The sequence below is a fragment of the Crinia signifera genome, chromosome 4, assembly GCF_055691185.1.
Source record: "Crinia signifera chromosome 4, ASM5569118v1, whole genome shotgun sequence".
Taxonomy (NCBI): Eukaryota; Metazoa; Chordata; class Amphibia; order Anura; family Myobatrachidae; genus Crinia; species Crinia signifera.
The window spans coordinates 134,010,537-134,023,564 of NC_139220.1; the positions used below are offsets into that span (position 1 = coordinate 134,010,537).

The 13,028-nt window shown below is 41.7% G+C and overlaps 1 protein-coding gene across 2 annotated transcripts in view; it reads right to left on the reverse strand.

The window, feature by feature from the left end:
- The window catches only part of PTPRB (protein tyrosine phosphatase receptor type B), a 108,293-nt gene that overhangs the window by 53,829 nt on the left and 41,436 nt on the right, over nt 1–13,028 (reverse strand). The window contains exons 1-2 of one of the 2 annotated variants that reach the window (XM_083182541.1): nt 5,605–6,315; nt 5,139–5,409 (exon numbers count right to left, since the gene is read on the reverse strand). In XM_083182541.1, coding sequence (XP_083038667.1) covers nt 5,139–5,409; nt 5,605–5,658 — 325 coding nt within the window. In that variant the 5' untranslated portion in view covers nt 5,659–6,315. Of the gene's footprint in view, nt 1–5,138; nt 5,410–5,604; nt 6,316–13,028 lie in introns of those variants that run through there. The other variant, XM_083182540.1, reaches the window with a different exon arrangement.

Genomic DNA, 13,028 nt, shown 5'->3' on the forward strand with positions numbered 1-13,028 from the left:
CAGTCTATAACAAGTAATCTTTCAAATGGAACAACAATGAGTTTCTGCATCTTAAGCAGATGATTTACACCAGAAATTTTATTCCAAATATCAGGAGTTATTGCAGTTACTTGGAGTAACTAGCATCATTTTTTAAATACAATTACATCATTTTTTAGTAGAATGCAGAGTCTGTAACACTGCGGCAATTCCTGTAGCATCTTTAAGATATTTCAGTCACTAACATACTCAGACTAAGCACTTAAAAATGTTGATCAAAATCCAACTCTGTAAGTGATCATTTTAATAAAAGATTAATTCAATATACATTTTACTAATGTGTTTTACTTGTGTCCATTTTGTCATTATAACTTTTACAATTTGTGAGTTTAAAGTTTTGGACTCTAGAGTATACTCGCTGGTTAAAATCAGGGGTTAAAGATGGGGGTGGGGGGGGTGGGGGTGGAATTGAGTTCCACCACCTGTAATGGTGAGGTGGAATTAGTTTAAACTCTGCCTTGGCTCTGGACAAAAATTCTTGCAGAAGAGCAGTATAGTTTGCAGGGGGTGCCAAATGACCCTACCACTGGAACTGACTCTGCTTATTGGGGGTAGGATAGGAAGGGAAATTATGGAGCACAGAGAAATAAGTTCCACCACCTCTGTAGGACCACTTTAAGCCCTGGTAAAGAGAATGCTGGAGGTTTACAAAGACAATTTTACTACCCCCCCCCCCCCCCCCTTTTTATTATTACTTATAGCAAGTGAAAACTGCATCACTGATAAGATCTTTGTCTTTTTGGAGATTAGATCTGAATCTGGTTTACTAGACAGAGTGCCTGATTTTGGTTCGCTTTCAAAGGCAAAATCTCTCTAATGGACAAAACCATGGGCATTGCAGGGTGGCAGATGTAACATTTGCAGAGAGAGTTAGATTGTGGTGTTATTTTGTTTCTGTGCAGGGTAAATATTGACTGCTTTATTTTTACACTGCAATATAGATATCAGTGTGAAGTACAAACTCTGCACATGTTACATCTGCCCCACCTGGAGTGCATATGGTTTGGTTCATTAGAAAAATAATTAGCTTTTGGGAGTGAACAGAATCAGGCCTAGATACTGCTGCCAGTGTTACGAGTAATATGTAATGCCGGCATTGTGGCGGTCGGAATTCCGACCGTCGGGATGCAAACTGCCGGGATTCCGACCGCCTGGATTTTGACCGCATCCCATTTCCTGCACCCCTTCTAAACTTAAGCTTGGTACACACTGGGTGGTATATCATCAACGATATGGACATTATCAATATCATTGACGATATTGCATATATATCATTCAGTGTGTACAATCAATATCATTATCGATGCACGTGCCCATGGGTCATTAATGCCCCCCCCCCCAACCCTATTACCTGCTCATGCAGCTTAATCTGACAATATCGTCAGCGACTGCATGTACAGAGCATGGGATCGGTGATGTCACTGGTATTGTGAACGATATCAGCCAGTGTGTACAGTCAATGGGGGAGATTCTCTAACCTTTAAGGCAGCGGCCAGCCGTCTTTAACGGCGCCGTTGTCTCTTCTCCATATGCTCTGTCACACGCCTGTGGAAGTGCGCTCCCTGCGCTTCCAGTAATCTACACACTGCATTTATTAGCCTCCTCGGGCTAGCGGTGATGTACTGTATAAATGTTAGCTGATTTAAATAAAAGCAGCATCCAGAATGCTTAATAATAACTTAGGAGCAGCATACCTCCCACCACTGCCACAGCCCAGGAGCTAGGAGCGTGAAATGCACCCACATACAAGATGTTACCACGGGACAGGCAGCACCTGGATGCAGCAGCCAGTGCGCATGTCCTCCCATCTCAGGGCGGGCGCATGTGCGGTAGAGAAAAAGCAATAAAAAATTATCGCAGCAGAATGTCATTACCGCAAAATTAATGCGGAAATCAAAAGAACAGAGAATATGAAGAAAAGAAGAGGATTAACCGCCACGAAATTACTGCGGAAAAAAAACACGTTAATTTGATCACATTGCCGCGATTGTTACAGCATCTCACCCAATATCTTTTTCCTGCGGCACCATCGATATAGGTAACTATGGGGCAGATGTATTAAGCTTTAACAAGAGATAAATCCAAGGGTGATAAGGAGAGATAAACGTCCAGCCAATCACCTGCTAACTGCCATGTTACAGCCTGTGTTTGAAAAAAGTCAGTAAGGAGCTGATTGGCTGGACGTTTATCTCTCCTTATCACCCTTGCATTTATCTCTTGTTAAGGCTTAATACATCTGCCCCTATATTAGCTGCCGTAGGGTTCCTCTAGTGCACAGGTCTATAACCTGTGGCCCTCCAGATGTTATGGAACTACATATCCCAGCATGCCCCGAGGGTTTTTGCCATGCTCTTATAGGAAAAAATGTGGCAATGCATGTTGGAACATGTAGTTTCACAACATCTGGAGGGCCACAGGTTGAAGACCCATGCTCTAGTGTGTACCCAGCATTAGCGTATTTATAAATCATGTGAGTCATTTTACCTGAGAAAGGTACAATAAAACTGCACGGAAAAAAAAATATTGTCTACAGTCCAAACATTTAGGGGAAAATTTACTAAGATGTGTATTCTATTTCACATGTGATGTTGCTATGGGCAACCAATCAGAATTTACTTCTTATTTATTTAGCACCCTCTAGAACAGGGCTGGGCAACACCGGCCCTCCAGATGTTAATGAACTACACATCCCAGCATGTCTTGCATCAGTTTCAGCATGGCCACATAGCAAAACTAATGCAAAGCATCCTGGGATGTGTAGTTCATTAACATCTGGAGGGCCAGTGTTGCTCAGCCCTGCTCTAGAAGATAGTAGACAGGATCTCATTGATTGCCCATAGCAACATCACATGTGAAGTAGAATACACATCTTAGTAAATGTACCCCATAGTTTCATTGGTTTCAAATGAGATAGATAGATGTTTGATGCATTTAAAATGATTTTATCTACCTGTACACATAAATACATAGGATAATATCCTGAACACCTGCTGCATAGTAGTCCATAAGAAATATGCATGATAGACACAATATACAATAATAGTTTGATAGCAAGCATTTGTGAACATGGTTTAAATTGCCTTTGTAGTAATTTTATATCTGTAAGCGCTATTCAATGAATTCATTATTGTACAAGTCTATAGACTACTAATGATTCCTTAATTAAAAGATGGAGATTCGCAGACACATTAGTTCACTTTTATCCCATAATGTTCAAGTTCTTGAAGAAAACATAAGTTTCATATGATAAATATAGCTAAGTATACATTTACACACAAATGGTAACTCTGTAATGCGGAATAACAGCAAACCCACCCACAGCTTATACTTTAACCAACTGTATTTCAAGTGTAAGATCACATTTTATCAAATAAAGCCTGTAATTGGCTGGTATCATCTATATATATATATATATATATATATATATATATATAGTTCTGATTGTGTGTCTCTGAAACACTGCCATCTGTTGTCAGCGAGTAAAACTACATCTCTTTCTCTATCACACATGCACAAACACAGAAGCAATCACAAGGTAGCAGACTAGCTTTGCATTTACTGTATATCTCTCTCAATTTTATCACTCTCCCTGTTTTGATAAACACTGTACCCACCCCCATAGAGTTTATGTGGTAAATTTACTAAGGCTTCTAAAAAATGTAATGAAGTGATGTTGCCCACAGCAACCAATCCGATTCTGTGTATCATTTCTCTATTGCATCCTAGAAAATCATAGACATAATTTTATTGGTTGTTGTGGGCAACATCACCTCTTTTCATTTTCAAGCTTTAGCAAATATACACCTATGTGTCTGTTTTACCTTTTCCATATCAAACAACTTTGAGATAACTTGTCAATTAAAAACGCTTTATTTGCTATTGTGAGCTGAAGAATGGAAGCAGAGTCACTGTTGGACCATTTGAGTTTATATTTGGTACTGGGCAGTTCAATGTCTTTATCTATATTCTGTATAACCTTTGATCACGTCTCCTACGACTGTGCACAGGATGACACTAATATGAGGTGGGTCCTGTTAAATAATATACCTGTGTTGCTAACTTTCAAGGTCGCTGCAAAGACTTCAGATGAGTTATATTTCCAGACAACTACATCTAGCACTCTGTTCCAAACTCATAAAAATACTATGGGGTAAACTGATGGGAGTTCTATTCAAGATGAGATGTTGCTCTTAGCAACCAATCAGATTCTATCTTCTAGAAGGTGCTAAATAAACAAGTAGAATCTGGGCAACATCCTATCTTCAAAAGAACTCCCATCTTAGTATATTTACCTCTATAAGATGCACATTTCATTTTATATGTAAAATATCTTGCTCGGGACCAGGAGAATTTTGGATAACGGATTATTCCGTATTTCGGAATATTTTAATATTTCAATGATGTATTTTAAAGTATCGTGCATTTATGCTGTATAAACACACCAACCACATGAAATACACACAAATAGATTTTATTTGTTCAAAAAACAAGGTTTCAAAACATGAAACAAAGTTTGTGTCTTATCTCAGGTACTGAATTTGACTGCTAAGCAATCATTTTCCTGCACATATTTAGTGCCAGTTACGTATCATGTCCCCGGTAGTGCCAATTTCGTATCATGTCCCCAGTAGTGCCAGTTACGTATCATGTCCCCAGTAATGCCAGTTACGTATCATGTCCCCAGTAGTGCCGGTTACGTATCATGTCCCCAGTAGGACTGTTACAGATGTCCCCAGTAAGTTTTTAGCAAACCTTCTGGAATGTATGGTTTTCGGAATAATTCAGATAACAGATATTCGGATAAGGGATACTCAACCTGAATATGTTATTATTATTCTGTCTGAGTGCCCTATGGTCTTGTTTCAAAGTTTTTTTTTAATTTTAATACAAAAACTTGAATGTAATTATATATTTTATGTTTGCCCCCATCCCTTTTTATTTCTTGTCGGTGAGGTCTCCAGAACTGAACACAAGTCAGGGCTAAACAATCTTAAATCCTATCTGTGATACATCCATGAAACCCTATTTTGTACATGTTGAAATCACAATTGCAGACACAACCAGTCATGCACCTGCCATGCACCTGTCACACTTCATACCTGTTTGCAATGTGAGATTCTTTGTCTCTCCATCCTGACGAGCAACAATGCTTATATCATACAGTGTCCCTGCCTCGAGGCCAGTCTGTGTGCAATCATATGAATCATTTGTCTTCTGTTTGGGATTACACATGGTCTCCCAAAAATTGCTTGCTCTGTATGTCAGGCTGAAGTTACAGGCATTGACGGGGCTACTCCACTTAACATAGACAGATTGAGAGGAGACATTAGTCTCTGTTATATTGATGGTGCATTTCACTGGCTCCACATCCTGAAAGAAATTACACAGATAACATTGGGACTCAATGGAACAACTGCAAAACACACGTGGTGGCATATGAAGCCTAAATTAAACATGAAACTTAATACAAAACGACACAGAGAAAGATGTTCACTTGGGAATGTATAGTATGAACATCCTTCCAATAGGAATAAGATGATACCTTGACATTTGATGTGTACTCACCTGAATGAGGCTTAGCACAATCCACAATGACAGTCCAAACACATATCTCAGCATTGCGAGAAACCTGATATAAAATAATCCTTTTGGTATAATAATTTACATTGCAACCCCCAAAAAACAGTCATCCAGGTATCCAAATACTGGCAGAAAGTTTCAAGCAATTCCAGAAAAGACAAAATCTAGTTGTATTCCCAAGTCATTGACCGTAGAACTATTCCCTCAGCCTGAAGATCTTCCAGTGGATGGAAATAAGTTAACAAGTATATCCTTGTAATTTTTTTCTGAAAGGTGGTGCGGTGAGACATAGGGGTACCAAGAAGATTTGATTAGAGGTAAGATTCAAGAAAAGCTTGTGAAAGGCAACGTCTTGCAAATTCCACATCGCCATTCTGACCCAGTCTAAACCTGTTCCGTCCTTTCCATCCACTTCCTCAATCAAGAGTCAATTTCCTCAACTAATTTTAAAGCAACAATTATGAGTTAAAACTCTTGCAGTTTCCAACACCTCCCCTCGTTGTGAGGTTACAGAATGATCCAGACTGTCGTTTTGGCAGCACCTCTAAGGTACTAACCCAGCCACCCTGCTCTGGCTGCTGACCCTTCATTAACCTTCCCTCCTGGTGTCTGCAAACATGAAGATAAGTCACTTGTACAACTGCTCTCTGCTCTACCTGTCCTTCGGGTACTGCTGTCCCATGCCAGTACTTTCACTTGCTGATCATTTTTGCTTGAAATCTTGTTTCTTTCTCCCTCTAACTTTCCTTTTCCCCACCCCTGCCTTCCTTCCTCCTATCTCCTAGTTTCTCTCGCTGCCTTGTTTCCCGAAGCTATTTTTGGACCTTTTTGTTTTCTTTTAATAAAATGTTTGGCAATTACAATTTCACACAAGCAGCCTCACCCTAAAGGTTTTATTATTCTTTTACCACATTATTCAGAATTTTTGGACTTTAAAAGTGAGCTTAGCAATATGTCTTTTCAAAGCTGTCATGCTAGGCTCATGATTTGGATTCAGCATTTGGACAAGTGCATATACATGTGTAACTGCTTCTCTATGCAATTTGCTGTATAAACTCTCAGTTGAACTAGTGCAGGCCTGGCCAACCTGTGACTCTCCAGCTGTTGTCAAACTACAAATCCCATCATGCTTTACCACAGTTTTGCTGTGTGGCAAGGCATGCTGGGATATGTAGTTTCACAACATTTGAAGAGCCACGGGTTGGCCTGTCCTGTACTAGTGCACTGGCAGACATTCTTAGCCAGATTGTACACCAAATAGTCAAGTAAATGTTATAAATGAATAAAAGGAAATATTTAACAGTAATAATAATATATTGTTACCACAATATTTATTAGATATAACATACCTTCCTACACTTTCAGTATGAGAGTACTGCCATGCAGGGCCGCCGACAGGCGGCCTCTGGAGGGGCCCGGGCAGCTGCCCACAGTGGCACGGCACCCCCCGCACAATGCCACCCGGCACCGGCGGCAGGCACGCACAATACACAGTGCAGCCTGCAGAGTGCCGAGCCTAGGATACAGAGGGGCTTGGCGCTCTGCAGGCTGCACTGTGCAGCGAGTGCTCCATCTGAGTCCCGATGCCTGGTTGGCGGGGTTGCCGGCACGCGAGGGGGGGGGGGGGTTGCCGGCATGCGTGGGGCGGCCCTGCTGCCATGCACCTGCAAAACTCCACCGTGGTCACACAACTAAACACCCTCTGCGGAAGTTGCTACACTGTTGTACATATGAAAATGTAAATTGGACCACCTGCAGTGTACATGGCAACGTACTAGAATCATATACAAACAGTATTATTTTTTATTTTTATGGAAATATATGTGTGTGTGTGTGTGTATATATATATATATATATATATATATATCTCCACTCAATCCGGCACTGCCCACCAGTATATAGTAGATAACTTGCCCGGGTGCTCGTTCAGTGTGCAGGGAAAAGCCTGACCACATACAATGAATCCAATGAGACACGTCACTCCAGGTCTAGTAAACTCAAAACATCGTTTATCTGGTGTCTATATATATATATATAATATTTAGAAATTAAGGCAAAAAGAACTGTAGAATAAAACTTATTGAATGGACAATTTTGCCAAGGACAGGTTCAGGAACACAGGGGTAGAAGATATATGAGGCAATAAAGTGATAAAGTGCCCTGTCCAAGTAATAAAGGGGAAGATGTATTAAACCTTAACAAGAGATAAATGCAAGGGTAATAAAGAGAGATAAACATCCAGCCAATCAGCTGCTAACTGCCATGTTACAAGCTGTGTTTGAAAAAAGTCAGTAAATAGCTGATTGGCTGGACGTTTATCTCTCTTTATCACCCTTGCATTTATCTCTTGTTAAGGCTTAACACATTGGCCCCAGTGTGAGAAGTGATAAGGGCCCTTACTTAGATCTGATCGCAGTACAAATTTGTTCTCAAAATGAGCAAAACCATGTGCACTGCAGGTGGGGCAGATGTAACATGTGCAGAGAGAGTTCAATTTGGGTGGGGTGTGTTGAAACTGAAATCTAAATTGCAGTGTAAAAATAATGCAGCCAGTATTTACCCTGCACAGAAACTAAATAACTCCCCCAAATCTAACTCTCTCTATACATGGTTTTGCCTATTTTGAGAAAAAAATTGTACTGCGATCAGATCTCAATAAGGGCCAAATGCCCTGTCCAATCAGCTCCTACCTGTCCCTTTTTATACCCAGCCTGTAACTTAACAGTCAGGAGCTGATTGGCTGGTGATAAAGTACCAGGCACTTTATCACTTCTCTTCCCTTATCACTGCATCATACATCTACCCCCAAAGTTCCTGGCAATGTCGTATTTAAAGAGAGTATCAGGAGTTCTAGTTAGTTCCTGCTGAAAAATAGAAAATAAAATAGAAAAATAGCACTGTATACAATATTGAACTAACCTCACAAAACAGGCTGTCAACAACATAGGAGATTATGCCACAGAGGAGAAATACACCACTGGATCTCACCAAACGGTACTTGTTTCCTAGCACGGCACCCATTGCATCGTATACCATTACACTAAATAAGGTATACGATGGTATGCGATGCGACACGATATTGTACAATAAAATATCGCATCGCATCGTATGCCATACAATGGCATACAATGCGATCGTATACGATTTTTGATTGTACAAGCACCCTGATTGGTCCTTACAATGTTAAATGGCCCCCCATACTCAACACCACCCCCAGGATCAACGCCAACCCAGCGAGGGGCAGCGGTATGCGTCATCCGACCTTTTCATACCCCCACTATCCAGTTGATTTTCGAAGCGTGGTGAATACGAGCCCGAAGTGTGGCGAGCGAAGCGTGTCCCGCGAGGGGACACGCAATACACGTAAAGTAATCCGTGTCCGCTCGCCACACTTCGGGTGCGGTGGCTTGCTGCGCTCGCCACACCATCTAAAATCAACTCCATACCGACATGGATAGTGGGGGTAGGAAAAGGTCGGAGGACGTGTACCGCCGCCCCTCGCGGGCTCACTGCGCTCACCACACCAGGTTGGCGTTGATAGTGGGGTTGGCGCTGCCAATGGGGGTGCATTTAACATTAAAATCACCCATCAGGGTGCTTGTACAATTAAAAATCGCATTGCATGCATCGCATGCCGCTATATTGCATGCAATGTGATTGTATAAAATTTAAGGTACTTGTTTCCTAGCACGGCCACACCGATTTACATCGGGGTGGTCGTGTCGGAAAAATCGGGTCGATCGCATCGCATGCAATTTGGTCGCATGCGATGCGATCGACGCGACCGACCGATTTTGGACCCGATTTTTTTTTTAATGAAATGTAAATCGGGTCCCTGGGACCCGATTTTACATTGGATTCAATGTAAAATATTCCCAACCCCCCCAAATTTAACGGCGTACACCCCACCCCACGATAGACGCCAACCCGAAGCGTGGCGAGCGCAGCGAGACCGCGAGGGGCGGCGGTGCGCGTCCTCCGACCTTTTCATTCCCCTACTATCCACGTCGGCGTGGAGTTGAGAATAGAATAGTGTGGCGAGCGCAGCGAGCCACCGAGCCCGAAGCGTGGCGAGCGCAGCGTGCCCCGCGAGGGGACGCGTATACCTGTGAAGTTATACGCGTCCCCTCGCGGGGCTCGCTGCGCTCGCCACGCTTCGGGCTCGGTGGCTTGCTGCGCTCGCCACACTATTCTATTCTCAACTCCACGCCGACGTGGATAGTAGGGGAATGAAAAGGTCGGAGGACGCGCACCACCGCCCCTCGCGGGCTCGCTGCGCTCGCCACGCTTCGGGTTGGCGTCTATCGTGGGGTGACGACGGGGACATCTATAATGTGAAATGGGTCATATTGGCCCATTTCACATTTTTCACATTTTTTCACTATTTCAATGTTAAAAAATATTTTAACATTGAAGCCTATGGAAAAATCGGGGGCATCGCGTCGGGACCATTGTTAATGGTCCCGACCGACGCGATGCCCCCGATATTTTACCTTTCCCGACACGATTTCAATGTTAAAATATTTTTTAACATTGAAGCCTATGGGGAAATCGGGGGCATCGCGTCGGTCGCGTCGGGACCATTGTTAACGGTCCCGACCGACGCGATGCCCCCGATATTTTGTCCTAGCCGGCCAAATGGACCTGATTTCAAAGGAAATCGGGTCCATCGTATGGATCGTGTACCTTAACTTAAAGGTACACGATCCATACGATTGTGGCCGTGCTAGGAAACAAGTACCAAATTTAATACAATCAAAATCCGGGGGGGCCTGCTAGGAAACAAGTACCCACCAGACAGGTAAATCATATTAAATGAAACATTACAAGATGCACTGAAACTAAAGAAAATATGCTACCAGCAAAGAGGATTTCTGATAATGGAGCCATTCAAAATAATTTACTGTGTACATAAACATAAACAGTAACTAGAATATTAAGACAATGTAGTAAGTTGTTTGTTTTATTTATATAGAAGACAGCTGTAAGTGAATCAAAGCAATATGTTTCCTCCCCCATGAGATAGACAATCAATCACACAGCAGACTCATGATTACACCACTTTGCAGTTAATGTTTAATGTAAGTGACAATCCCAAATGAAAGTAGAATCTTAAAATGATTTTCTGCAAACAAAACAAGTAGTGTTTTTTTATTTTCCAAAAAAGTGTAAATATAATTATATAAAAAACACATATTTTTAAGGACAAGTAACTGACACATACAGTACAGCAGCAACAAACTATAGTTTAGTGTTAGTACTTTAGCTTTAAAATCTTTTACTGAATTTCTTGCTCATGCCACAAATGCAGCAATAAACATAACAGAAACACAATTCGAAACAAAGTCTTTAAAATAATCAGTCCGTATCAATATGGGAAATTGGGTAAGCAAATCAGTAATAATAAACATGTTTAAAAATCTTGATTTTCCAATTCCGATCAAAAATGGTTAGTATCGAGAAATCAGGGATTTTTAAAATAAAGCATTTCCCCGATTGGTTGCTGATCATCACTGGCCGCTGAATGTCAAATCTGATTGGTGGATCACCAGTTCTGTCAGATTTGGGAATTGGGGAAAAGCTTCATGATGTACAGTGTGGGGGCCTTAAGTATAGAGATTTACATTAATAAATTTACTTTTTGTGAATTGAACTACGAGAATTGCACTAATTTCTAGTTACATAACCTGTGGTTGCTATGGAAAGCCATCCTCTCCGTTGCTCATCTGCTGGTAATACCTGATGAGCGGCGGATGGCAGTGATGATAGAGGAGTACGCAGCAGCACTCACCGCTCATCACTGGCCTGTATACATTGGGGGGCTTTCATGCTGAAAGCCCCTCAGACGAGAAAACTGATCGGCTTTCACATGAAAGTCACCCAGTGTGTACGGGGCTTAAGAGGACTGAATTTTATAAAACTTTAGAGAAATGTTTAAGATGATAAATAAATTAAGAAATGTTTAAGATGAGAAATAAATTATGTTTCAATGTTTTTAAAGACCCTAATACCACAAAGACATTATACAGAAGAGTTCTTAATTAAAGATTTAGATAAAGGGCAGTATTCAATGAGAAAAGTTCTCCGTGTTTTGTGGAGAATTTGTGCTTTGTTCGCCTTGGATGGAGCATTTTGCTCTCCAAAAGCGAGCAACCCTATTCAATGTGAAATATTCTCCGTCTTTTTAAGTGATTTTCTCCGTCTCTCTCCGTGTAGCAATTCTCCATCTTTTGATGGAGAGCTGGAATGTGAACTTTTGAACGTAAAGTTTTTTTTAAATTTTTTTAAATTTTTGGTGTCAAAAAATCAGGTTTTTTTTCCTGTGAAGGGGCATGTTATTTTTATTCATGTGCTTATAGCACATAAATATATATTTAACTTAAAAAAAAAAAAAAAATTAAATTTTTTTTTTTTTTTTTTACACAGTGCAGCCAGCAGGGGGCCCGAGCGCTCGAGCCGCTCATTAGATATTTATATATTCACTGCAGCCGAACGTAACTATGCACGAACGGTGCAGTGAATACTGGGTCCCCCGCTGGCTATAGGGGGGTGCAGCCTGGGTCCTGGAGAGCCCCCCTCCCCTCCACAGTCCTCTGGAGCAGCCAGGGAGACTTTAATCTCTCTGGCTGCTTCCGGCTCCCTGAAAGCTCCCTGCTCCCTGCAGGGGTTAAGACTCGCCGCGAGTGGCGGCGAGTCTTAACCACATTGAATAGAGGGAGCAGGAGTGGCAGCGAGCCCTCCGGAACACGGAGAGTGCATGGAGAGCTAAATAAAACGCTCTCCATGCACGGAGAACTTTTTCATTGAATACTGCCCTAAGTGTGCGTGTTTTTTATTCTCCATTGTGGACTTATATTTATTTTATATCAGTGACTCTTGGATATATCCAGCTAACCCTGTGGTGAATGAATACTTTGTGGAAACCTTATTCTTACAGAAGGTGGACTGGATATTGCATTTGATAACAATAGACCATGGGGCATATTCAATTAGCAGAGTTTACTGTGACACGGAATTACATACACCGTTTAAAGATGAAGTCTGGTTCTTTATTCTCAACAGGTAGACAGCATTCCAGGATAACAGATTGACATTTCTTAATTTACAGGATGACAGTTCTCACAATAAGGGTACTTCCTGATAATCCCTAACGTAATCCCCGGAACCCCACAAGCCTATTGCCCAGGCACTAACTGCCATTTGGAACACCAACCTTCTGTCCTGAACACACATATAATGCACCAGGTGCTGCTAATCAGCCAGTGATTCCCAGGGGCAGATCCAGGATAAAATGACAGGGGGGGCACCATGATAAAAGAGGGTTTAAGTGGGAGAGGGACGGTGTTAGTGGTGCCAGTGTACATGCTAAGAGAGCGGCAGAGAGAGGGTGGGAATGGGATTAAAAATAG